This window comes from Cervus elaphus, chromosome 28 (assembly GCF_910594005.1).
Source record: "Cervus elaphus chromosome 28, mCerEla1.1, whole genome shotgun sequence".
Taxonomy (NCBI): domain Eukaryota; kingdom Metazoa; phylum Chordata; class Mammalia; order Artiodactyla; family Cervidae; genus Cervus; species Cervus elaphus.
In genome coordinates, this window is record NC_057842.1 from 49,720,135 (window position 1) to 49,747,590 (window position 27,456).

General features: G+C 36.5%; 1 protein-coding gene across 14 annotated transcripts in view; it reads right to left on the bottom strand.

Annotated features, from left to right (window-relative positions):
* Positions 1 to 27,456, bottom strand: part of GRIK2 (glutamate ionotropic receptor kainate type subunit 2) — a 721,045-nt gene that overhangs the window by 430,848 nt on the left and 262,741 nt on the right. For all 14 annotated transcript variants that reach the window (XR_006338355.1, XM_043889993.1, XM_043889994.1 and 11 more), the window contains 2 exons: positions 10,692 to 10,859; positions 6,563 to 6,820 (listed from right to left, as the gene is read on the bottom strand). Coding sequence is in view for 13 of the 14 variants with exons in the window: in XM_043889993.1 (XP_043745928.1) it covers positions 6,563 to 6,820; positions 10,692 to 10,859 (426 nt within the window). In the remaining variant the exon portion in view is untranslated. The remainder of the gene's footprint in view (positions 1 to 6,562; positions 6,821 to 10,691; positions 10,860 to 27,456) is intronic.

The window sequence follows — 27,456 nt, forward strand, 5'->3', positions numbered from 1 at the left end:
ATTCATTCCAGATTACTTATAAAATTTTTGAAATGATGGGAGAAATCATGTCTGTATATCTGAAAATCATTGCTGAATCTACTTATTCGATGGCAAAGTATTAAAAAGCCGTCAAACTAAGTTGACCTTGGACAGATGACTTAATCCATTGGAGCTTCTTTGTCTAAACAATGGGTATGATAATACCTTTTCATGCATTAATTCCTTAAATATTGATTCAGGTATTTCCATTAGCCAGGTAATACTAGGTGCTAGTGATAGAATGGTGGGCAACCTTAGGTTCCAAGCTATTCAGATTTGTATTTGATCTAGTGGAAAATTCAGCCAAGCACAGTCATTTGTAATGTAATATGCCAGCAAATTTGGAAAACTTAGCAGTGGCCACAGGACTGGAAAAGGTGTTTTCATTCCAATCCCAAAGAAAGGCAATGCCAAAGAATGCTCAAACTACCGCACAACTGCACACAATTGCACACGCTAGGAAAGTGATGCTTAAAATTTTCCAAGCCAGGCTTCAGCAACACATGAACCATGAACTTCCAGATGTTCAAACTGGTTTTAGAAAAGGCAAAGGAATCAGAGATCAAAATGCCAACATCCTCTGGATCATCGAAAAAGCAAGAGAGTCCCAGAAAAACATCTATTTCTGCTCTATTGACTATGCCAAAGCCTTTGTCTGTGTGGATCACAATAAACTGGAAAATTCTGAAAGAGACTGGAATACCAGACCACCTGACCTGACTCTTGAGAAATCTGTATGCAGGTCAGGAAGCAATAGTTAGAACTGGACATGGAACAGCCTGGTTCCAAATAGGAAAAAAGAGTATGTCAAGGCTGTATATTGTCACCCTGCTTATTTAACTTATATGCAGAGTACATCATGAGAAACATTGGGATGGAGGAAGCACAAGCTGGAGTCAAGATTGCCAGGAGAAATATCAATAACCTCAGATATGCAGATGATACCACCCTTATGGCAGAAAGTGAAGAGGAACTAAAAAGCCTCTTGATGAAAGTGAAAGAGGAGAGTGAAAAAGTTGGTGTAAAGCTCAACATTCAGAAAACTAAGATTATGGCATCTGGTCCCATCACTTCACAGGAAATAGATGGGGAGACAGTGGCTGACTTTATTTCTCTGGGCTCCAAAATCACTGCAGATGGTGACTGCAGCCATGAAATTAAAAGACACTTACTCCTTGGAAGGAAAGTTATGACCAACCTAGACAGCATATTAAAAAGCAGAGACATTATTTTGCCAACAAAGGTCTGTCTAGTCAAGGCTATGGTTTTTCCAGTGGTCATGTATGAATGTGAGAGCTGGACTATAAAGAAAGCTGAGCACTGAAGAATTGATGCTTTTGAACTGTGGTGTTGGAGAAGACTGTTGAGAGTCCCTTGGACTGCAAGGAGATCCAACCAGTCCATCCTAAAGGAGATAGGTCCTGGGTGTTCATTGGAGGGACTGATTCTGAAGCTGAAACTCCAATACTTTGGCCACGTGATGTGAAGAGCTGACTCATTTGAAAAGACCCTGATTCTGGGAAAGATTGAAGGGAGGAGGAGAAGTGGACAACAGAGGATGAGATGGTTGGATGGCATCACTGACTCAATGGACATGGGTTTGGGTGGACTCCGGGAGTTGGTGATGGACAGGGAGGCCTGGCGTCCTGCGATTTATGGGGTCGCAAAGAGTCGGACACGACTGAGCAACTGAACTGAACTGAACTGATGTTCTCTTGGGAGAGGGTCACAAGAGAACCACAATGCTATAGGAATGTGTTGAGGGAAACCTATTCCTGCTTGGGAGCTGGGGTAAGGACAGCCTTTCTTTGTGACATCTAAGTCAAATGGTACAAATGAATATGTGAGTGCAAATACACAAGTGCATGTGTGTGGGTGTTTACTGAGGAGGAGGGGCAGGAGTCAGAATGAGAGAAACACATGGACAGGACAGGACTTTTCAGAAACCAAAAGAAATTTAATGGCTCAATTTGAAAGACCTAAGTGAGGGATTTAGACTCAAGTTTACACTGAAATATTGGAGAGGTACAGGAACTAGATCACATCAGGTCTTATAAGACTTTCAAAAAAGCTTGACTTTATCCTTAGACCAATTAATAGGATAATGGGTCAGAATTGCATTTTTAAAAATTACTTTTTACTGGATTAGCAGGAACGTCAGTTAGGAGACTGTTAGTAATAATCCAGATGAAATATTTTGACTTAAGAATTAGTTAGAAAGCATGAAAGAAATGAACAGATTTGAGAGTTCTCAGAGGTATAGAATTAAATAACCATTAGAGCTTGTTTGTGGGGCTGAAGAAAGGTTGGAATCAAGGCAGATGCTCAGGTTTCTGCCTTGGGCTACTGGTGGGCAGAAGAGCCAACTCCCTGAGGAAGCAAGGATAGTGAACTGAGAACCTATATCCCTGGAATTGCATTGTTTTTATAGAATTGCTCTGAAGATTAAGTGTCATAGTTTATGTACAATAGCAGCTACCTCAATGCCTAGGGCATCATAGCTGTTTTCTGTAGTCATTTCAACTTCCCTCTTCTCTTTTCCAAAGATGTACCAGTAATTTAGTAACAAAACTGGGACTAGAATCCCAGACTTCTGTTTACCAGTTCAGAGTTCTTTGTTAATGGACTGCTGATCTATAAACAAAGATGAAACACAGGAATTTTAAAGCAAATATTCACAACTTATCTTGGAATTGCTTACAAGCTGAGAGCTATCCAACTTATTTTTAGTTTATATTTAAAATGAATCATATGTTCCAAAATGACTGACAGAAACACAGCTTTGTTTCTGAAGCCAATTCTTTTCCATCATTTTGGACATCATTCAGAGCTATAACAGACTTTCAGGGTGTTTAAAAGCATTCATCCGTGACAACAACAAATGCTAATTATCATAAAAAATAAACAGCTCCTGTTAACATCGTTCTAAGAATTTTTCCTACTCCAGCACTATATTTCATCTATCATCCCATCTGTTTTGGGGGTGGGAACAAAGACTGGATGAAAGTATAATTATCATGTATCAAACTGGACAACACAACAAAATAGAAATGAATATAAATGGGAGGAAGAGCACACATAATAAATCTGGAAAGGGAAAAAAGAAACATAAATAAAATGCATACTTCATGCCACAATGAACAGCAGATATATAAGTCCATAATGAAGTTAATAATGTTTGTCTCGTTGTATATAAGGTGGATGTTCTCCCATTTCAGTTCACAGTCCTAGCTGTCATCAGATTTTCTCCCACATGACCAAACAGTCATCTTGCTCACTTGGGAAGTTTACAAATTTTCTCTGTTGGGTTCCTCTGTTGAGTTAAAATTCCACCTTGAGACTTTTAAACATACCCGAACAAACAAACAAACAAAAAAAGCCTACTTCTATATATTTATGAACACATTTCAAAGAGAATCGTCTATGTATCTTTGAGTCAGTTTTAGCCTCTAAAAAAAAAAAATCAAGAAGAGCAAAGTTCTCAAATGTCTGTTAAATTAAAGCGAAGAGCACACATAATACAGAGGTTACAGAGGCAATTATTTCACTACAAATAATACTAAAAACATGAGTAATTTCTTGTCCTTAATTAGAAACTAGAAACTCAAGAAGGGCCAGGAGTTTGTTTCTTTTACTGGCAGATACTCACACCTGGCACTGTCCCTGGCACATAGCAGATGCTTCATCAAAATTTGTTGGATTAAATATTGCATAAAATGAAGCATTAACATGCTTTTTCTCCCCTCTGAGGATTTTTAGGGATACCTATAGGAAACTCCAATACTTTGGCCACCTCATGCGAAGAGCTGACTCATTGGAAAAGACCCTGATGCTGGGAGGGATTGGGGGCAGGAGGAGAAGGGGACGAAAGAGGATGAGATGGCTGGATGGCATCACCGACTCGATGGACATGAGTTTGAGTAAACTCTGGGAGTTGGTGATGGACAGGGAGGCCTGGCGTGCTGTTCTTCATGGGGTCGCAAAGAGTCAGACACGACTGAGTGACTGATCCTATGAATAATCCTGTAATGACTCTTAGCATTCATATTGAAATAATCAAATACTTTTGGAATATCTAAGTATTGATGTCAACTTCAAGTGTTAGCTGTGGTAAAGTTTCTTTTAAATAGTAACTTAAACTTTTTTGATAAGTTTAATCTCAGGTCAAGTTTCCATTAAAAGTCTATATATCTAATTAACTAACTATATATATATATATATATATCTGTTTAAATTTGTCTCAATGAACTAAATATTTAGAATAATACTCAAGCAAAAGATGAATTATATATGAAACACTGCTTTGCCAAACTATGAAGTGACCTTGATTACAAATCTTATTATCCCTTTATTCAATCACTCAAGAACCACATATATGAAATAAAAATGTCAAACCCATATGCATACAAACAGAATAGTAAGGAAAGGTGTTATATCAGAAACATTTCAGACAGTTGCCAACTTTCTTTCTACTATGAGGGGCTTTAAGATAAAAAATAAGTGTAAAATATCACATCTAACATACATATATACGTATTGTATATGTGTGTATGTACCATGTGTATGTGCATGTACATATGAGGATATGTAACATTAAGTCAGAATAAAATGCCCTTCCTGCATTATAACAGGAAGGAAAGGAGAAGTAAATAAACAATAGATTCACAATGAATTTATATTCATATTTTGTATATTTCTATATATGACCATTCATAAACATAAGTGGAGCTTTCCAGGTAGCACTAGTGGTAAAAGCCTGCCTAGTTTTGCTGGTGAATCCCATGGATGGAGAAGCTTGGCAAGCTACGGTCGATGGGGTTGCATAGAGCTGGACACAATTGAAGTGACTCAGCACACAAGCAAACGTAAGTGGACCAATTTGCCACTGAGCTAGCCCTGGAGCATCATGTTATACATGCTCAGAGAAACCATTCACACAGAACCTGCCATTCATAAGTTGACATATATAACTAAATCAATGACAGAAAATAATGATTTAGAATAGAACAATGCAATAAATTTAGTAACTCTCTTTTAAGCTAAAAAACACATCAAAGGTACTTAGGTTATTTTAGGAATTTAAGTATTCTTTCTAAAGTTAAGTTTTAAATAAAAATTTTACTTTTTTAAATAAAAAATGCAAAATTACACTTGGGTGTGTATGTACATGTGCTCTGTTGTGTCTGCCTCTTTGTGGCCCAGTGGACTGTAGCTGCCAGGATCCTCTGTCTATGGAATTTTCCAGGCAAGAATATTAGAATGAGTTTCCATTTCCTACTCCAGGGAATCTTCCTGACCCAGGGATCACACCGCGCCTCTTGTCTCTTGTGTCTCCTGCACTGGTCGGCAGATTCTTTACCACTGGGCCACCTGGGAAAAGCTCGCAAAATTACACTATTAATGTATATTCAGACTTACTCTTTCTTATCCCATTTTTTAAAAGATTTCAAATTATTTACATTGTTTCTCCAACCCTGTAACTCCCTGTTTCTCTGTTCTCTTGGGAGAGCTCCTATCTGTCAGTTTGCAGATGGTCAACTTTATTGGCAAATGGATTCATTTCTGCACATAGTTCTAAATACTGCATTCATAGAGTGTGCTTCAGGTGTATTTGTAGAGAATTTAAATTCAAATGAATTTCATTTTTGATGTAAACATAAAGGCATAGTGAAATGTTCTCGAATAAAATATTTTTAAACTCTAATTTAAAGAGCACTATTTAGACCAGTGATAAACATCTTAATGTGAAATTTCTTTTCACTAGGTAATAATCAAAATAGTATGCAGTTTCTTCACCAATATAACTTCCAAGGAAATTATTACTTTTTTTTACTTTTTACTTTCTCTGTATTTCTGAGACTTATTTTTATTTGATACTTCAAGATAACCATTCATATATAAAATAACATGTGTCACAACAAGAAAGCAGAGACAACCTCTAGCCAGCAAATATTCATTTAAAGACACAAAAACAAATACCATGTAGTAAGCCCTTATGTATGCATATAAACAGTTCCCAAAACTCTAAGAATTTCAATGGATATTTTAACATGCTATACAGATAAAAAGGTTATTATTTTTCATACACATTCTTTGAACATAAATAATTACAGAAAATGTTAAGGCAAAATTCTGAATTTCTTTATTTCTCTAGATTTCTTGATAAGTTTCAGTGACAGCTCATTATAAGGCTTTACTTTGGGAAAATACACTGAAACTGGTAGGAAAAAAAAAGCTTGAATAAATGTTTCAATATATTTCATACTATCTCTATCCTTCATCCAACACTATCGTTCACAGTAACTGATCATTCCCAGAACAAAAGTGCTTATTTTACACATACACAGGAAAAAAAAATGTATGATTCAGTTGTTCTTTATTTGGATATATGAAATTAGTGTTTGATTACAAATGTTTTTCTATCCCTTAATTTTAAAACAACAACAACAAAAAAACAATAACACAGCAAGAATCTCAAATGAGTTTCAGAAAATTATCTATATTTAAAGCATAGGGCCAAAGGCTACTGATTTTTTCTTACCAGTGCTGTCATCATAGACAACTGTGACAGTTTTCCACTTGAAGAACTGCACCAAGTCCAAAATGGCACGGCTGAGTGAAGAGAAGTCTGGGTAGAGGCTGACATAGAAGGAATCTTTGTTGTCTGACACCTGGTGCTTCCAGCGGGTCTGGATGTGGGGAACCCCCAGAGCATTGCAGATAGACTGAACTGCATTTGCCGAAGAGCTGTGTGAAGGCCCGAAGATGGCAGCCACCCCAAGAGACAGCTGATCACAGGCTGCAGAGGAGACAGAAGTCTGTCAGTAATGAGAGGAGATGCCAGCGCGCCAACAGTACCACATTATCATTGTCCCAAAGGCATCATCCTGAAGGACGATTTGTTTGCCCTTAATATAACATCTACAACTAGCTGATTTTACATGTTGCCTAACTCCAAATATTCTCAGTTTGTTAGAAGGGAAATTCACCTAGACACCTGAAGCCTAATGTTCAAATATAATAACTTTGCCAATAATGTCAAGGGAGGAGAGGAGGAAGGAGAAAGAGCGAGAATATTTTAGAATTTAAGGGGTGAATATTCATTTTGCAAAAATACTTCATATCCAGGGGATACTTCAGGGAAATATTTCAAATCAGGGGAATAATATTCCTTCCCAAATTCACTGGTCATCCTCTACAATTTCAAATTCTGAATCAGAAGCCATCTATTTTTCATGGCCCATCTAAAAAGCTATGGTTGGGCACATAGTTTAGAATCTGCAATATCTGATGATACAGGTCAAGCTATGCATAGAAATGCCCATACAAAACCTGACATGAGTCACAGAGGGTGATTTCATAGGGATTAATCTCATTGAGTAGTAAGATAATCAAAGTATTTAATTAAATACAGAAATATTTAATCATCTCTTTTCATTTGGCTTTTGGATACTGTAAGACTTTTATGATGCACTAAATTAGCTTTAAGTTTACATTTATGTGTAGAAAATTTTATTCACATAAATAATAATTACAGTAATTAAGAGACACATAAACAAATTAGAAGATATTCAGACAGGAATAGCAAAACTGTGACAGAACTTTAAATTGCGTAAGGTATACCAAAGCAAGTGGTAAGTTTGGGTCAAAAAAGTCAATAATTACTGGAAACATGAAACTCATCTTTAAATACATGAAGAATATGATCTGTGAAAGAGGCTAAAATTTGTTTCTTCCTGGAAAAGGAAGAATTAGGGCAAATGTATAGAAGTGTCTCATGAATTCTGACACAACTGAAGAGAAGAAACGTTCAAATGTGGAAGTCTGTTCCAAGAGGCAACAGTCTGTCTATCCCTGAAAATATATAAGGATGACTAAAATATTTAATAGATAGCTATTCTAAATGGAATTTAGGGATCAATTAGATTTTCAGTGTTAATCCTTTCAAAATAGTTGATCATTCTACTGTGCAAAATTTACTGATTTTTCCTTCAGAGATTTTGCCACATGAAATGCAATTTGATGGATGGATTCTTAAGCACAGAGATATTTAATAAATAAACTTTAGTTAGAAAAAAAAACACATTTGTTTAATCTTTTCTCAAAAATGCAATTCGATATAAATATATAGTTTTTGAACACATATAGATTCTTACTTTTAAAGTAATAATTGGAATTCTGAATCAGTAGAAAGTTCGGAGCCTCAAGGTTTTCACTCACATAAATTTTAATTCACATACACTGAAAATAAAAGATCTTCCTTCTCTAGATTTTTGACAAGTCACAAATCAAGAAAAGTTAAAAACATTATATTAGCTTATACAGAGCTTCTGAAGTGTGTTTCAAAGAAAAAATAGAGTTTTGGGGTATCAGAGGAGTCATTTAAAAGCAATATATGATTCAATAATAATTCAAATTCTAATGCATCAGAGTTTATTGAGCAAAACAGTATTGTCTATTAAAAATATAAGATCAGATATCAGTGAAAATTTAAACACTGAACTTAAATTCTTGCCTTGGAAAAATCAATTTAAAAAAGTTTAACAATGTCCAAATGAATTGGTATTTTATAATGAATCATATCAGTATCACATATATTATTGAGGCCTCATAAGATTCAAAACTATATTAGACCTCTCCTTTATATTAGTGGGCTTCCCTGGTAGCTCAGCTGGCAAAGAATCCGCCTGCAATGCAGGAGACCCCAGTTCGATTCCTGGGTTGGGCAGATCTGCTGAAGAAGGTATTGGCTACCCACTCCAGTATTCTTGGGTTTCCCTGGTGGCTGAAATGGTAAAGAATCTGCCTGCAAAGTGTTGGGAAGATCCCCTGGAGAAGGGAACGGGCTACCCACTTCAGTATTTTGGCCTGGAGAACTCCAGACACGACTGAGTTACTTTCACTTCATATTATCTCTTTACATATTGCTCTGCCACCCAAGCAGTCATAGGTCAACAAGCCAGTGCTTCACAAGACAAGATCCAAACCATGACATCCACCACTTCAATATCTCACAAAGAACGTTATTCATACACTTACTTGAGCTTTTTCAGCTTCAGGCAAAAGTCACTTCAGGAATTAGATTCCCAATGGATTTTTAATGAGTGAAAAATTTGTAAATCCTTTTTAATATTCTAAAAACCAAATGAGTTTACCACCTCATAATTTTGCTAAGATAGTCCCAAGGTAGTAAGATGTTTGTTATCAGAACATTCTAGTCTACATTTTTATTTTATGTTGCTACTTTGAAGGCGCCATTAGGAAATCTATTTATATTTTATTTATACTGTACTCATATTCCATATTCTTTGGTCTAAATTATTTCATTTAAGACAGAGCTTCTTCTTCCTAATGGAAATAATCATGAACGATGTCACTAATCAAATGCTCTTGTCTTGCAGCTAATGACTTATTTTGCAATTATGATGACACATGTCATATTTCACAATAACCTTTACCCCCCTTTTCAGCCTTCAAAACCTTTCATCACCCTGACATGGCTCTGAAATGTGAAAGCTTATTTTTATTCATAAAGATATGAATTCAAAAGGCAGGCAGAACATAGGCTTTGATAAACACTAGTTAGCTGGGGGAAAAGAAAGATACTTTCATCTTAAGAAATATTATATCTTATCAACTGCCATTAATATTAATGAATTTAGAAGAACTCTGCACTGATTTAGAATTATAAATAATTATGTACATTTCTATAGATGTCAGGTAGCTAATAAAACAATATTAGCATTACAGAATAGCAAGCACTGTCTTAAAAATAAGAATTTAGAACAAATGCTTTCTAAGTCCACTCCTTTGAGAAAATCTACCTTATGGAATTTAATTTCATGAATGCTAACTATGCAAAAGAAAAGATCACCTACTTAGACAAAGTAAGCCAATGAAAACATCTCTCAAAATATATTTATTGCTAAAACTGTTGTTTGGTTAAAATAATGCCTTGACAGTAGTTTCTCTATTACTTTCTTTCATATATGTATTAAACTCATATCTCAGAAAATTATATGTCTACTCTTATATTGAAAATACAGCTTTATAAAATAATAAAATTCATAAGGTATTTTTATTATTTCTTCATGTAATCCAATTTTTATATCATTAGCCATTTATTCTCAGTTAAAAAAAGAAATATCAAGTAGCTAAAAAATAGGCAACATAAATGAAAGATTGATCAAATTTTTCCAATTAAGTTTTAAAATTGGGCTGCTGTTTTTAAGTCACTTGGAACCATAGAACTTTCAAGATACTCAGTAAATTAAGACCACAGTAGTAAAGTAGAATTGACACATAATGCAAATAAAAATGTAAAATTGGATTGTAAAACTTGGTAAAATTCACTGATGGTATTGTTTTATTTTAGTAGGTTCTTAAAATAGGAATAGTTTAGTAGTAAAACAAAAGGATTAATAGGGGAAAAGAAAACAACTTCACTATCCCAGACCTAACTACAATTCATGTTATAAGCAAATTTTTTCAGCAGGTAACCATATCACTTTACCTTTCCTGAAAAAAGAATGTATGTGCAGCTCAAAAAGAAATATTTGCATGAAAATATCTCTAGTGACTTATTAATTACTTTGTGGATTAAGAAATCTCTTAAGAATAGCTAAAAATTTGAATTTCAGAAAACACACTATTAAATATCTATCAATTACCTTTCTTGGATGCTTCAAAACTGTCATAGAGGTTTATCTTCTGGGTGTCATAGGTTAGGGTGGTATTGGGTAGCAAAGTTCTATTTCTGTTGATTGTGTTCACAGCAAATCTGAATGCAAGTTCCTCAGCTCCCATTGGGCCGGATTCCACATATTCAAAAATACCACCTGGCAAAGAAAGGAAAAATCACACAGTTCTTACAAGACAGAGAAAATCCTGGAAGGTATCTGTACTTTTATGTATGTATTTGGGTACTTAATTTGTGTGAGTGTGTGTGAGTATATGTGATTTGTCTAAGAATTTGGAGTATGAATACTTCAAATATTCAAATAAAAATTTGAATTTATGCCCTTTAACATAAATTCACACTGGCAAAATTTCTTTGATATTGATATCAAAATTTTACATGATTTGAATATGATTTTGCCTTTTTATTTAGTAGTTCCTTCTTTTAAGACCTACATATATATAGATCCTGCATCAAGTACTGAACTCTCAAAGATTTGCACACAGTTCCAAAATAATCAGTCCTCTATGTTGATAAAAAGCTATACGGTTAGCATTGGGAAAACTGTATTAAATTTGTCTCTGTTTATTCAGACATCTGAATTCCTTATCATAATTTTTAAGTTTCAAGTTTAATAATAACTTACCATATTAAAAACCCAAAATACTTATTCACTTGCAAATTGCAGCATTTTACTTGCAAGAAAAAGAACAAAGTAGAATTTTCTATGTGATTTTCTCTACATCCTTTTTCAGAAAACACTTGACATTTTTGAAAGATAGCTCTCCCGAATCACGAAAATCCCTTAGGCAGTGAATAACACTGTAGCAAATAATTTTGGTCATAAAATGTGGAATATAATTTAACAACATGTTCTTTCCATTTGGCACCTTCCATGAGCTGTGTCTCAGACCAGTCCCCTCAATTGTGCCCCAGCCTTGATATCATCTCTCTCTCTTCAGTTGTGAGTGACCTAACTGAGACCTTTGTCTCCAAGAGAATCTCTTCCTTGTTGATTTGGTGAATGAAATGAAAGGGGGAGCACCTGATAGCTGACATCCTCCAACCTCTATCTCTAGGACACCAAAACACTTAAGATAATGAACACTTATTTTTCTCCCTTTCACACTTCACACCATGTGCTCTCAGCACAGCCATTCACAAATTAAACTCCCTTGAATAGGACATTTCCACAGCTTGCAATTCATACCTCATCGAAAGTCTTGACGCATGAATGTCAGGAGACTATACTATCAGCATACTACCTATTCTAAATTACTAAGAAGTCATGGTATGGTAATAATTCCTCCAAATATGAGGAATTAGGACTCAGAAGATACCACAGTGATTGGACAAATTTATATTCAGGAAGAATTGGAAATATTTCATTTTACATCATATTAGTTGGAAACATTTCTCTTACTTTTTCAACAGTTTGATGGTATGGTTACAGAACAGCCAACTTATTGTGAAATTATATTCTGAATATGTTTAAATCCTGGTGAGTTATGCTAAGCAGAAGGATAATAAGTATTTATCAATATCCAAAGACTTAATGTGTGTCAACAACAAAATTAGATGTCATGTATGTGGAGGAGAACAGTGGTATGAGCATGGACTCCAGAGTTAAACTGTGTTTACTTTCTGGCTCTGCCACTTGTCATCCCAGGCAAACTGGGCAGTTGCTTAAATCTTCAGTCTGAGTTTCTTCATCTCTAAAAAAAGAGATGATGATGGAGCTAGTACATAGAGTTGTTAATAAACAGCAAATTGTCTTATAACAAAGCACTTAGAATCAATAATTACTATAGAGCAAACACTACGTAAGTGTTTAAGATTTCACTGACTCTTTAAAGCAATCCCAAGTAGTATAATTTTACAGAAAACAATCTTGTGACCAAAGATTATGTAGCTATCAAATGACAGAGGCAACATTAGAATCTGTTCATGCCTGTTTTGAAAGCCCTTGCCTATTTCACTACAAATTAGTAATTTTCTTCAAAATTTCATTCAGCAAAACACACAAAAATTCCTAATTCCTAAAATGTGAGATAAGATGACTTTAATAAAAAATATGCAGTTAGAAATGTAAGATCATATATATGGAACAGAAAAATAATTGAGTAATTGGAAAGTACTTCTTAAACTTAATTAGGAACACAGAATTGATTCCAGAAATGCAAACCTGAAGTCATTTCTTAACAGTAAAATAAAATGAAACTTTGAATCTTCTACTTCTCTCTGTTCAAGTTGTAATTTGAATGTGGTATAAAAGGAAAATGGGGAAAATCCCCTGGAGGAGAGCATGGCAACCCACTCCAGTATTCTTGCCTGGAGAATCCCATGACAGAGAGGAGCCTGGCAGGTTACAGGCCATAGGATCACACAAAGCCAGATACGACTCAAGCAACTTAGCATGCATAAATAGAAAAAAAGGATACAGAAATGGTCAACACATGATGATAGCAGGTTACAACTTTCCTATCCTTCACCTCTCTTCAAAGTAACAACCTACTTTGAAAATTATGTGTCAGAGTCTTCTAATATTGAGACTACACCAACTCTGTGGCCCAAAATTTTGCTCCAGGTTTTATGTCCAAGAAAAACTGTATATCTATGTTCATCAAAATAAGAAGAAATATTGCATGACATCCCTTATATGTAGAATCTAAAAAGAAATGATACAAATGAACTTACAAGACAAGCAACAGACACACAGACTTTAAGAACAAGCTTATGGTTGCCAGAGGGAAGGATGGTGGGAAGGGATAGTTAGAGAGATTGGGATGGACAGGCACACACTGCTGTATTTAGAATGGATAATCAACAAGGACCTACTACAGAGCACACGGAACTCTGCTTAATGTAAGGCAGCAATCTGGATGGGAGGGGAGTTTGGGGGAGAATGGATACCTGACTATGTACGACAGAGTACTTTCATTGTTCACCTGACATTATCACAACATTGTTAATTGGCTATACCTCAGTATAAAACAAAAAGTTCAAACAGTAAAAATATAAAAATAAAAAAAGAAGAAGAAGAAAGAAAAACATGTACAAGAATATTCATAGTAGGGCTTCTCTGGTAGATCAGCTGGTAAAGAATCCGCCTGCAGTGCAGGAGACCCTGGTTTGATTCCTGGGTTGGAAAGATCCCCTGGAGAAGGGATAGGCTACACACTCCAGTATTTCTGGGCTTCCCTAGTGGCTCAGATGGTAATGAAGCTACCTGCAACTCCTGGCTTAGGAAGATCCCCTGGAGGAGGGCATAGCAACCCACTACAGTATTCTTGCCTAGAGAATCCCCATGGACAGAGGTACACCCCAATACAAAACAGAAAGTTTAGAGGGAGAATATGATGGCGGAGAAGTAGGTGGACTTGGAGTCCATCTCTCTCCACGGATACATGAGGAATACACCTTCATGCACAGAAGTGCATGCAGAACAGCAGCTGAGAGCGGACAGGAATAGCTGACCAGTGGAAAAGAATATATAGAACCACGCAAAACTCAGTAGGACAAAGGAATTAGGGGGAAAACCAGGAGTGTTAGTAGGACTGGACCTGTCCTTGGCAGGTGGGAGAACTGAAGCAGGGGTCCAATCCCCACAGCAGGGTAACTGTCTGAGTCAGAGGAGAAACATGTAAGGCTGAGAGTGAAACAGCTGATCTGGGGCGGTCTAAATAGAATGAGAATCAGACAGTCCTTGCCTCAGTCATACATACTCCAGGCAGGAATGCAGGTCTCCTGGAAGGGGCAGCGGCTGGGAGCTGGAGTTTAGGGATTGTGGAGCAATCCCAGGGTGAGGGCTGCTGTAGACTGTGGAGAGATGGATTGAGGGGATGTGAGGGAGGAGACCGTGGTGGGAAATGCCTGTGGAGGAAAACCAGGTAGCCATGGAAGTAAGGCGCTACTGCCGAGTCAGGCGTAGGGGGTGGAGCCATCACCATACCCTCTCTCTCCAGGCGCCAGCATGGGCAGCTGAACAACAGGGAGGCTGGCCCTGACCCGCTCAACTACAGAGTAGGACCCCGCCAAGGGTGCCCCCTTTAGTGCCTGTCGCGCCAAACAACAGAGAAGGACCCCAGGCAAGGGAGCCCTCTAAGTGCCTGTACGGGCAGAGCCACAGAGAAAGACTGGCCAAAGAGGCCTTCTGATCGGCAGCTACAAGAGGCTCAAAAAAGGACTCTGATCGGGCCATAACTCCTGCGGCGGAGGCAGTCCGAGTCCCTGCACATTTGGCGCCGCCAGGGTCCCCGCAAGCCAAGCAGCTGCACCACCTTCACACTCAACTCACTGGGGCAGAGCTGCCACAGGCAAAAAACAAAAAACAAAAAGTCTTGTGTTTATGTTCACAGGGTCGCTTCAGTCCTGTCTGACTCTTTGTGGCCCTGTAGACTGTGGCCTGCTAGGCTTCTCTGTCAGAGAGCAGGTTCTCCAGGCAAGAATACTGGAGTGTATTGGCCAAAACTGGTTGCGATACCCTTCTAGAGCACTGTATTTCCTGCTGCCCTAACCAACAACCCCCCTGAGGACCTGGTGCTGCGAGAACCCCTGTGACCCACGCAGCTGCCCCACCTCCACGCCTGGCCCTCACAGGGGCAAACCCAAGTCCTCCAGGGCAGCCTCAGGAGCAAACCCCAGTGGACGACCCACATGCAGAGGTGGAAATAAAACCACACTCGAAACCCAGGGGCAGTGTGGCTAAGGAAGAAGACCCAAAGCCTTCCCACCAGCTGTGCAAGCTGCAGATTAAATCCACACGATCAACTAGGCAGACTCCGTGTCTATGGGATATATAAAAGGCCATTGAGAGCTCCCACAAAGGAAAATGCACCGGCTCTGATAGCTGTGGACAGGAGTAGGACCAGATTAGAATCTGAGCTGCCCCCACAGCAGGTCCAGAGATGAGCACAGTGTTGGAGGGCATCCTAGGGAGGTGAGGCGACCTGTGATTCCCGGTATGGGAAAGGACTGACAGCCGTGACTCAAGAAAAACATTTATGATTCTTATTTTTTGACTTGTACTGTAGGTTCTTTTGGAGTTTTTTCCCCCCTTTTTTACCCCTCTGTTGTAGTTGTCAATTTTATTGACACTAAGACATCCAAATAAACTTTTGAGCTATTTCTTTTTTTTCTTTTTCCTCAGACACATTTTTCACTGTCATAGACCTCGACTTCTACATTGGGCTTTTGTAGTTCTGTGGAGTTTTCCTCTTTTTTTCCATTTCTTTTTTTTTTAACTTTTAATTTTTTAAGCCTATTATTATTTTTTCTACAGTTATTCCTTTGTTTGCTTTTCCTGCTGTTATTTTCCCCCTACAGTTAATCTTTAAAATGTATAAATCGTATTTAACTACCTCTATTTAACGTTGTATATCTATTCTTTCTTTTCTTTCTCTCCTTTCCTCTCAACATATTTGTTAGTTTTAATTTCATTGCTTTATTCCCCACTTGGCAACTTGCTTTAGTTTTGTTATCCAGTTTGTGCTTTATTTAGTTTTGTTCTGGTAGATATAATTTTTGCTTTTCTTTGTTCATCAGGTGAATCTATTCTACTTAATTTTTGTTGGACTGTTTTGATTTTGCTTATGCGTGTATATGTATATATGTATATTCAGTCACAATTTCTATTGTTGCTATAAACCTCTGCCTTGACATTGGGCTTTTGCAGTTCTCTGGAGTTTTCCTCCCCCCCCCCCTTTCTTTCTTCTTCTATTATTTCTCTTTTCTCTTTTTTTTTATAATTTTAATTTTTAATTTTTTTAAACCTACTATATTTTTTTTCTACACTTATTCCTACTACACTTGGGTTGCCTTTCCTACTGTTCTTTTCCCCTTGCAATTAATCTTTCTTGTATATAAATCTTCTTCATCTACCTCTCTTTAACTTTGCATATCTATTCTTTCTTTCCTTGCCTCTCAACATATTTGTTAGTTTTCTTTTCATTGCTTTATTCCCCACTTGGCACCTTGCTTTAGTTTTGTTTTCTAGTTTGTGCTTAAAGTTGCTGCTGCTGCTGCTAAGTCGCTCCAGTTGTGTCTTACTCTTAGTGACCCCATGGACCGAAGCCTACCAGGCTCCTCTATCCATGGGATGTTCCAGGCAAGAGTACTGGAGTGGGGTGCCATTGCCCTCTCCAGTGCTTAAAGTTAGTTTTGTTCTTAACTGGTAAATATAATTTTTTATTCCCTTTGTTTGCCAGATCAATCTACTGTACTTTATATATGTTGGACTGTTTTCACTTTGCTCATGGGTATATATGTACATGTGTATATTCCATTATTTCAATTATTATTTGCCTGATTTTGTAACTTCCATTTGTCTGGGGTTCATCTTTTGTTTCTCATTTTTGGATATTTGTTTTACTCTCCATTAATGCCATAACAAACTACTTGTGGAATCTTCATTCCTGACCAGAGATCAAACTCTGACCCTTTGGAGTGAGAGCACTGAATCCAAGACCCTAGACTACCATAGAACTAACCCTAGGGAGTATCAAATAATGAGAACTCACACCAGGAAACCACTTGAATATGAGACCCAGTATCACCCAACCACCAATAGCACCCTGTGCAGGAAGCCTCATCTAAACAACAAACAAAACAAAAATACAAGCCAAATCATCAGCAGACAGGAGTAACACCTCACTCAGCCTTGCCCATCAGAGAAAAAACAAACAAACAAAAACTCAGCATAATCTCACCCTATAGGAAGCTCACACAAACCACTGGATCAAACTTAGGAAGGCAGAAACCAAAAGGAAGAAAGAATTCAACCATCTTCAAAGAAAGAATTCAACTTCAAAAGGAATTCAATTTCAAACGGAGACTTCAAACACAACACCTTAAAAAAAAAAAGGAAAAGAAAAGTCAGAGAAATAAAGTACAAATGAAGAAATAAACTAGAAACACATAAGTCCAAATAAATGAAGAGGAAATAGGAAAATTACCTGAAAAAGAATTGAAAATAATGACAGTAAAGATGATCAAAAACCTTGAAAACAAAATGGAGACAGTGCAAGAATCAATTAACAATGAACTAGAAGAATTAAAGAATAAGCATACAGAGACAAACAACACAATTACTGAAATTAAAAACACTCTAGAAGGAATCAATAGCAGAATATCTGAAGCAGAAAAACAAATCAGTGAGCTGGAAGATAAAGTGGTGGAAATAACTTCTGAAGAGCAGAATAAAATAAAAAGAATGAAAAGAACTGAGGATATGCTCAGAGACTTCTGGGACCACATCAAACTCACCAACATTTGAATTATAGGGGTTCCAGAAGAAGAAGAGAAAAAGAAAGATATGAGAAAATTTTTGAAGAGATGATATTTGAAAATTTCCCCAACATTGAAAAGGAAATAGCCAATCAAATCCAAGAGGGACAAAGAGTCCCATACAGGATAAAGCCAAAGAGAAACACACCAAGACACATACTAATCAAACAAAGACTAAACAAAAAGAATATTAAAAGCATCAAGGGAGAATCAACAAGTAACATACAAGGGAAACTCCATATGCTTAACAGCTGATCTTTCAACAGAAACTCTGCAAGCCAGAAAGGACTGTCAGGATATATTTAAAGTACTGAAAGGGAAAAATCTACAGCCAAGATTACTGTACCCAGCAAGGATCTCATTAAAAATTGATGGAGAAATAAAAAGTTTTTCAGACAAGCAAAAGTTAAGAGAATTCAGTACCACCACACCAGCTTTACAACAAATGTTAAAATGGACTTATACAGTCAAGAAATACAACAGAAGAAAAAAGATCTACAAAATCAACACCAAACAATTAGAAAATGGCAATATAAACATATATATCAATAACTACTTTCAATGTAAATGTACTATATGCTCCAACCAAAAGACACAGAGTGGTTGAATGGATACAAATACAAGACCCATATATCTGCTGTCTATAAGAAACCCATTTCAGACCTAAACAGACATATAAACTGAAAGTGAGAGGATGGTAAAATGTATTCCACACAAATGGGAAGCAAAAGAAAGCTGGAGTAGCAATCCTCATGTCAGACAAAATAGACCTTAAAGTAAAGAAGTTTACAAGAGATAAGGAAGGACACTACATAATGATCAAGGGATCAATCCAAGAGGAAGACATAACAATTGTAAATATCAAAGCACCCAACATATGAGCACCTCAATACATAAGACAAACACTAACAGACATAAAAGGAGAAACTGACAGTAACACAATAATAGTAGGAGACTTTAACACCTCACTTGTGCCAATGGACAGTTCGTCAAAACAGAAACTTAATAAGGAAACACAAGTCTTACATGATATATTAGGTAAGACGGATCTCATTGATATCTTCAGGAAATTCCCCTAAATGGAGAAGAATACATGTTCTTCTCAAGTGCCCATGAAACATTCTCCAAGATCAAGCACATCTTGGGTCACAAATCAAACCTCAGTAAATTTAAGAAAATTGAAATTGTATCAAGCATATTCTCTGACCACAACACTATTAGACTAGATATCAATTATAAGAAAAAAAACTGTAAGAAACACAAACACATGGAGATAAAACAACGCGCTTCTAAATAACTAACAGGTTACTGAAGAAATCAAAAAGGGAAATCAAAACATTTCTAGAAACAAATGACAAGGAAAACATGGCAACTCGAAACCTATGGGAGCAGCCAACGCAGTTCTAAGAGGGAAGTTTATAGCAATACAATCCTTCCTCAAGAAACAACACGTTTCCCTTGGAGCTCAGTTGGTAAAGAGTCTTTCTACAAAGCAGGAGACCTGGGTTCAATTCCTGGGTTGGGAAGATCCCCTGGAGAAGGAAATGGCAACCCATTCCAGTATTCTTGCCTGGAGAATCCCAGGGACTGTAGCCTGCCAGTCTCCTCTGTCCATGGGATTGCAATAATCAGATAAGACTTAGCAACTAAACTACCACTACCACCTCAATAAACAAGAAAAACATTAAATAGACCAACTAAATTTACAGCTAAAGCAACTGGAAAAAGAATAAGAAAAAAAAATTAGTAGAAGGTAAGAAATCATAAAGATCTAAGCAGAAATAAAGGAAGGAAACAATAGTAAGATTAATAAAACTAAAAGCTGGTTCTTTGAGAAGATAAACAAACTTGACAGGCCTTTAGCCAGACACATCAAGAAAGAAAGAGAGAAGAATCAAATCAACAAAATTAGAAATGAAAAAGGAGAGGTTACAACAGATAATGCAGAAATACAAAAGGTTATAAGAGAATATTATACACAATCATTTGGCAATAAAATGGATACCCTTGAAGAAATGGACAGATTCTTAGATAAGTTCAATCTTCCAAGACTGAACCAGGAAGAAATAGATATTATGAGCAACCCAATTACAAGCACTGAAGTTGAAGCTCTGATCAAAAATCTCCCCAAAAACAAAAGCCCAGGACAAGACGGCTTTAGGAGAATTCTATCAAACATTTTGAGAAGATATCATGCCTATTCTCCTAAAACTCTTTCAAAACATTTCAGAGGAAGGAACACTTCAAAATTCGTTCTATGAGGTCACCATCACCCTGATACCAAAACCAAACAAAGACAAAACAAAAAAAGAAAATTACAAGCCAATATGACTGATGAACATAGATGCAAAAATCCTCAACAAAATTTTAGCAAACAGAATTCAGCAAAACATCAAAAAGCTCATACACCACAATCAAGTTGGGTTTATTACAGGGATGCAAGGATTCTTCATTTGAAAAGAACCTGATGCTGGGAAAGATTGAAGGCAGGAGGAGATGGGACGACAGAGGATAAGATGTTTGGATGGCATCACCGACTCAATGGACATGAGTTTGGGTAAACTCTGGGAGTTGATGATGGACAGGGAGGCATGGCAAGCTGCAGTCCATGGGGTAGCAAAGAGTCGGACACGACTGAGCGACTGAATTGACCTGAAGGATTCTTTAACATACACAAATCATTCAATGTGATACACCATAAAAAACAAATTGAAAGATAAAATCCATACGATAATCTCAATAGATGCAGAAAAAGCCTTTGGCAAAGTTCAGCACCTACTTATGATTAAAACTTTTCAAAAAATGGGCATAGAAGGAACCTACCTCAACATAGTAAAGGCCATATATGATAAGCCTACAGCAAACATTATTTTCAATGGTGAAAAACTGAAAGCATTCCCCCTAAGATCAGGAATAAGACAAGGGTGTCCACTTTCACCACTATTATTCAACATAGTTCTGGAAGTCCTAGCTACAGCAATCAGAGAAGAAAAAGAAATAAAAGGAATCCAGATCAGAAAAGAAGATGTACAGCTCTCACTGTTTGCAGATGACATGATACTGTACATAGAAAACCCTAAAGATGGTATCAGAAAATTACTAGAGCTAATCAGTGAATTTAGCAAGGTTGTGGGATATAAAATCAATACACAGAAATCACTTGCATGTCTATATACTAACAATGAAAAATCAGAAAGAGAAATTAAGGAATCAATCCCATTCACCATTGCAACAAAAAGAATTAAATATCTAGGAATAAACTTACCTAAGGAGACAAAAAAATTGTACACATAAAATTATAAGACACTAATGAAAAAAAAATTATAAGACACTAATGAAAGAAATCAAAGATGACATAAACAGAAGGAGAGATATTCCATGTTCCTGGGAAGAAAGAATCAATACTGTGAAAATAACTATACTACCAAACGCAATCCACAGATTCAATGAGATCCCTATCAAATTACCAATGGCATTTTTCACAGAACTAGAACAAAAAATTTCACAATTCGTATGGAAACACAAAAGACCCCAAATAGCCAAAGCAGTCTTGAGAAAGAAGAATGGAGCCGAGGGAATCAAGCTTCCTGACTTCAGATTATACTACAAAGCTACAGTCATCAAGACAGTATGGTACTGGCAGAAAAACAGAAATACAGACCAGTGGACCAAGATAGAAAGCCCAGAAATAAACCCATGAACCTTTGGGTACCTTATTTTTGACAAAGGAGGCAAGAATATACAATGGGGCAAAGGCAGCCTCTTCAATAAATGGCGCTAGGAAAACTGGACAGCTACATGTAAAAGAATGAAATTAGAACATTTCCTAACAACATGCACAAAGATAAACTCAAAATGTATTAAAGACCTAAATGTAAGATCACAAACTACAAAACTCTTAGAGGAAAACATAGGCAGAACACTCAATGACATAAATCAAAGCAAAATCCTCTATGACCCACCTCTAGAGTAATGGAAATAAAAACAAAAGGAAGCAAGTGGGACCTGATTAAACTTAAAAGCTTTTGCACAGCAAAGGAAACTATAAACAAGGTGAATAGACAGCCCTCAGAATGGGAGGAAATAATAGCAAATGAAACAACTGACAAAGAATTAATTTCCAAAATATACAAGAAGCTCATACAACTCAATATGAGAAAAACAAACAACCCAATCAAAAAGTGGGGAAAAGACCTAAACAGACATTTCTCCAAAGAAGACATACAGATGGCTAACAAACACTTGCAAAGAATATCAACATCACTCGTTATTAGAGAAATGCAAATCAAAACTACAATGAGATATCACCTCACACTGGTCAGAATGGCCATCATCAAAAAGTCTACAAACAATAAATGCTGGAGAAGGTGTGGAGAAAAGGGAAGACTCTTGCACTATTGGTGGGAATGTAAATTGATTTAGCCACTATGGAAGATGGTATGAAGATTTCTTAAAAAACTAGGAATAAAACCACCATATGACCCAGCAATCCCACTGCTAGGCATATACCCTGAGAAAAACAAAATTGAGAGAGAAACATGTATCCCATTGTTCACTGCAGCACTATTTACAATAGCTAGAACATGGAAGCAACCTACATCTCCATTGAGAGATGAATGGTTAAAGAAGTAGTGGTATATATACGCAATGGAATATTGAAAGTGAAAAGCGAAAGTGAAGTCGCTCAGTCTTGTCCGACTCTTTGCGACCCCGTGGACTGTAGCCCACCAGGCTCCTCCGTCCATGTGATTTTCCAGGCAAGAATACTGGAGTGGGTTGCCATTTCCTTCTCCAGGGGATCTTCCCGACCCAGGGATAGAACCCAGGTCTCCTGCAATGCAGGCAGACACTTTAACCTCTGAGCCACCAGGGAATATTACTCAGCCATAAAAAGGAATGATTTGAGTCAGTTCTGATGAGGTGGATGAACCTAGAACCTATTATGCAGAGTGAAGTGAGTCAGAAAGAGGAAGATAAATACTGTATTCTAACACATATATACAGAATCTAGAAAAATGGTACTGAAGAATTTATTTACAGGGCAACAATGGAGAAACAGAGAATAGACTTATGGACATGGTGAGAGGGGAGGAGAGGGTGAGGTGTATGGAAAGAGTAACATGGAAACTTACATTACCATATGTAAAATAGATAGCCAACGGGAATTTGCTATATGGCTTAGGTAACTCAAACAGGGGCTTTGTATCAACTTAGAGGAGTGGGATGGGAGGGAGATGGGAGGGAGGTTCAAAAGGAAGGGGATATATGTATACCCATGGCTGATTCATGTTGAGGTTTGACAGAAAACAGCAAAATTCTGTAAAGCAATTATCCATCAATAAAAAATAAATAAATTTTTTAAAAAGTTTAAACAGTATAAAAATGTGTTTAAGAATATTCATATGGAATAAATGCATCAGTGAACAACTATAGTCAACACCAGTAGATGAATCTCATGAACAAAATGCTGAAAAGAATTATCAGGCACAAGAGAATATTGCTGTATGATTTAATTCTTTTAAAAGTTCAAAAAATGGTGGTGGGGTTTAGGTACAGGAAGGGTGTATGATGTGCTTCCGGGTGCTAGGGATATTCTGTTTCTTATCCTAGGTTCTCGGATGTATATTATTAAGACTTAACTCTATGGTTTCTGTAGGTTGGCATGCATAGATCATCATTTAAAAAAATTTTATGTTAAAAAGCAATTGCATAAAAGTGTGAAGACTCCTCTAAGTTTGATAACACAGGCAGTAAAAATAAGGGCAATATTGTTGACTATAACTTGATTATTTGAAAAAATTCATAATAAAACTAATAAAAATGATTAAAAGAAAATTAAGAAAATATATCAAAGTTTGTTAAACTAAATACAAACATACTATATGCAAAACGGTTGGAGTCTTCAATATAAAATAACAACTAAAAAATATAATTATACCAAAGGAAAAATTGGCAAAGAATATGAATAGATAGTAAATATTACATACAAATAATCAATGAGTACACAATGTTCAAAATTTTCAAAAACAGAGAAAAAAAATTAAAACAATGAGATGAAATTTTTACAGATGAAAATTATTGAGGTGTAATTAAAAAGTACAGTCAAAAGAAAGTTAAACTGTTACAAACTTTCTTGAAAATTATTTTTTAGTTTATCAAGCTTTAAAAATACCCACTTGAATCTGCTAATTCTACTAATAGGATACAACCTTAAGGAAAATGTGGGGGGTTTAGCAGCAAGGGTACTCACTTTGCTCATAAGAATAATACTAGAAGCATTCCAAATAATCAATGGGAGCAAACTGTTTTCATAAATACAGTACATATAATTAATAAAATACTATGCATTTGGCCGTTTTACTCTATAGCACGTATCTGATGACAAAAATGTTTTATAAGAATTTACAATTTGCACTTACACTTAACAGAGTATTAAGTGTGGTTTATTTTAAATGATAGACACTTGATTAATTTTCTTCTTTGTGTACATTTTAAGTAGTTAACAATAAACCTGTGTTAATCTTACAATTTTTTTAAAAATTGGATAAAATACATTTTAAAATGAAGTTATAATATTATGGGGTAGCAGCAAACAGCAGAGTAACCAGAGATAGTATGAAATTTCAAGGCATTTATGTATTTGTTAATTTTCTAATGAGAAAGACAATATATTTATGTGATGGGGGAAGAACCAAAACCAAAAGTTAAAAGGCAGAGAAGAGAGGGAACTGATAAAGTAGGTAGCTCAGGAGCAAAAGAGGATCAAATCCAAAGCACAGGAAGTAGGCTAGGCCTTGAATAAAAGAAACCTTACTTAAGCACAAGGCAATTCTCTGTAATCTGCTGATGCAGAGTTGAGCAATGAATTGTGAAATTAAATATTTTATTTATTTTCTTTATGAAGTAGAAAATAGAAGTTTACAAATTTGATTCTCTGTGGAAGAAATCAGTTATTTTTATTCTAAAAGTATATCTTTGATCTTAAAACTTGCTAATAAGAAATTGAAAGGTGAGACATTTTCTCCATCTGTTCCTAGACATACAAAAGGGTAATTTATCACATGATCTGGACAGGGCCTTTTTTCTTACCATGCAAAATAACATCCACCTTGTGCTATGCACCTGCTGTAAAAGGTGTTTGGTCCTGGACTTATTCTTTTTATTATGAAGTATCAGAATTATAGGCAGCATTTCATAACCATGTGGTAATGAAGACAGAATTGCTACCCTAAGGAGTTCACAGAAAAGTATTTGGTGAATAAAATACATTGCAGGGTAATAAAGAACATAGAAGAACTATAAGATCCTGAAGCAGCATCTTAGTAATCTATAATTAAGCGCTTTCCAAAGACTTGTACCAAGATTCACACAGTTTCATGAACCTAGAGATCACTATTTTGTCACAATCAAATCCCCTATTCCTTTTTTTCTGTTTTCTTATACTTATGTTTGGTTTTTTGAAATTAAAACAAAAAATATAAGATATTCATTCTCACGGTTTTGTTTTTGTTTGGTTTAATTATTTTGTTTGCTTGTATTAATTTAGGAAAGGCTATCACATCTCAAATAACCTCAGCAGCATCAAACAGTATGTGTGTTAGTCGTTCAGTTGTGTCCAACTTTTGCGACCCCATAGACAGTAGCCTGCCAGGTTCATCTGTTCATGGAATTTTCCAGACAAGAATACTCAAGTGGGTTTCTATTCCCTTCTCCAGAGGATCTTCCTGACCCAGGGACTGAACCCACATGGCAGGCAGACACTTTACTGCTGAGCCACTAGAGAAACCACAATCACAGAAAACTAACTAAACTGCTCACATGGATCATGCTGTTGTCTAACTCAGTGAAACTATGAGCCATGCTGTGTAGGGCCACCCAAGATAGACGGGTCATGATGGAGAGTTCTGACAAAACATGGTCCACTGGAGAAGGGAATGGCAAACCACTTCAGTATTCTTGCCTTGAGAACCCCATGAACAGTATGAAAAGGTAAAATGATAGGACACTGAAAGATGAACTCCCCAGGTCAGTAGGTGCCCAATATGCTACTGGAGAAGAATGGAGAGATAATTCCAGAAAGAATGAATAGATGGAGCCAAAGTGAAAACAATGCCCAGTTGTGGATGTGCCTGGTGATGGAAGTAAAGTCCGATGCTGTAAAGAACAATACTGCATAGGAACCTGGAATGTTAGGTCTATGAATCAAGGTAAACTGGACGTGGTCAAATAGGAGAAGGCAAGAATGAACATCAACATTTTAGGAATCAGTGAACTAAAATGGAACGAAATGGATGAATTTAACTCAGATCACCATTATACCTATTACTGAGGGCAAGAATCCCTTAGAAGAAATTGAGTAACCCTCATAGTCAACAAAAGAATCCAAGATGCAGTATTTGGGTGCAATCTCAAAAACAACAGAATGATCTCTGTTCATCTCCAAGGTAAAACATTCAATGTCACAGTAACCCAAGTCTATGCCCCAACCACTAATGCCACAGAAGCTGAAGTTGAAAGGTTCTATGATGGCCTACAAGACCTTCTATAATTAACACCAAAAAACGATGTCCTCTCCATTATAGGGGACTGGAATGCAAAAGTAGGAAGTCAAGAGGTACCTGGAGTAGCAGGCAAGTTTGGACTTAGAGTACAAAATAAAGCAGACAAAGGCTAACAGAGTTTTGCCAATAGAACAACAACAGAGTTCTGCCAATTCCAACAATACACGAGAGGACTCTACACATGGACAATCACCACTGGTCAATACCAAAATCAGACTGATTATATTCTTTGCAGCCAAAGATGGAGAAGCTCTATCTAGTCAGCAAAAACAAGACTGGGCGCTGACTGTGCCTCAGATCATGAACTCTTTACTGCCAAATTCAACTTCAATTGAAAAAAGTAGGGAAAATCATTAGACCATTCAGATATGACCTAAATCAAATCCCTTATGGTTATACAGTGGAAGTGAGAAATAGATTCAAAAGATTAGATCTGATAGACAAGTGCCTAAAGAACTATGGATAGAGGTTCATGACATTGAACAGGAGGCAGTGATCAAGACCATCCCCAAGAAAAAGAAATGCAAAAAGGCAAAATGGTTGTCTGAGGAGGCCTTATAAAAATAGTTGAGAAAAGAAGAGAAATGAAAGCCAAAGGAGAAAAGGAAAGATATACCCATTTGAATGCAGAGTTCCAAAGAATAACAAGGGGAGATAAGAAAGCCTTCCTCAGTGATCAATGCAAATACAAGAAAACATAGAATGGGAAAGACTAGAGATCTCTTCAAGAAAATTAGAGATACCAAGGGAACATCTCATGCAAAGATGGGCACAATAAAGGACAGAAACAGTATAGATCTAACAGAAGCAGATGATATTAAGAAGAGGAGGCAAGAATACATAGAAGAACTATACAAAAAAGATCTTCATGACCCAGATAACCATGATGGTGTGATCACTCACCTAGAGCCA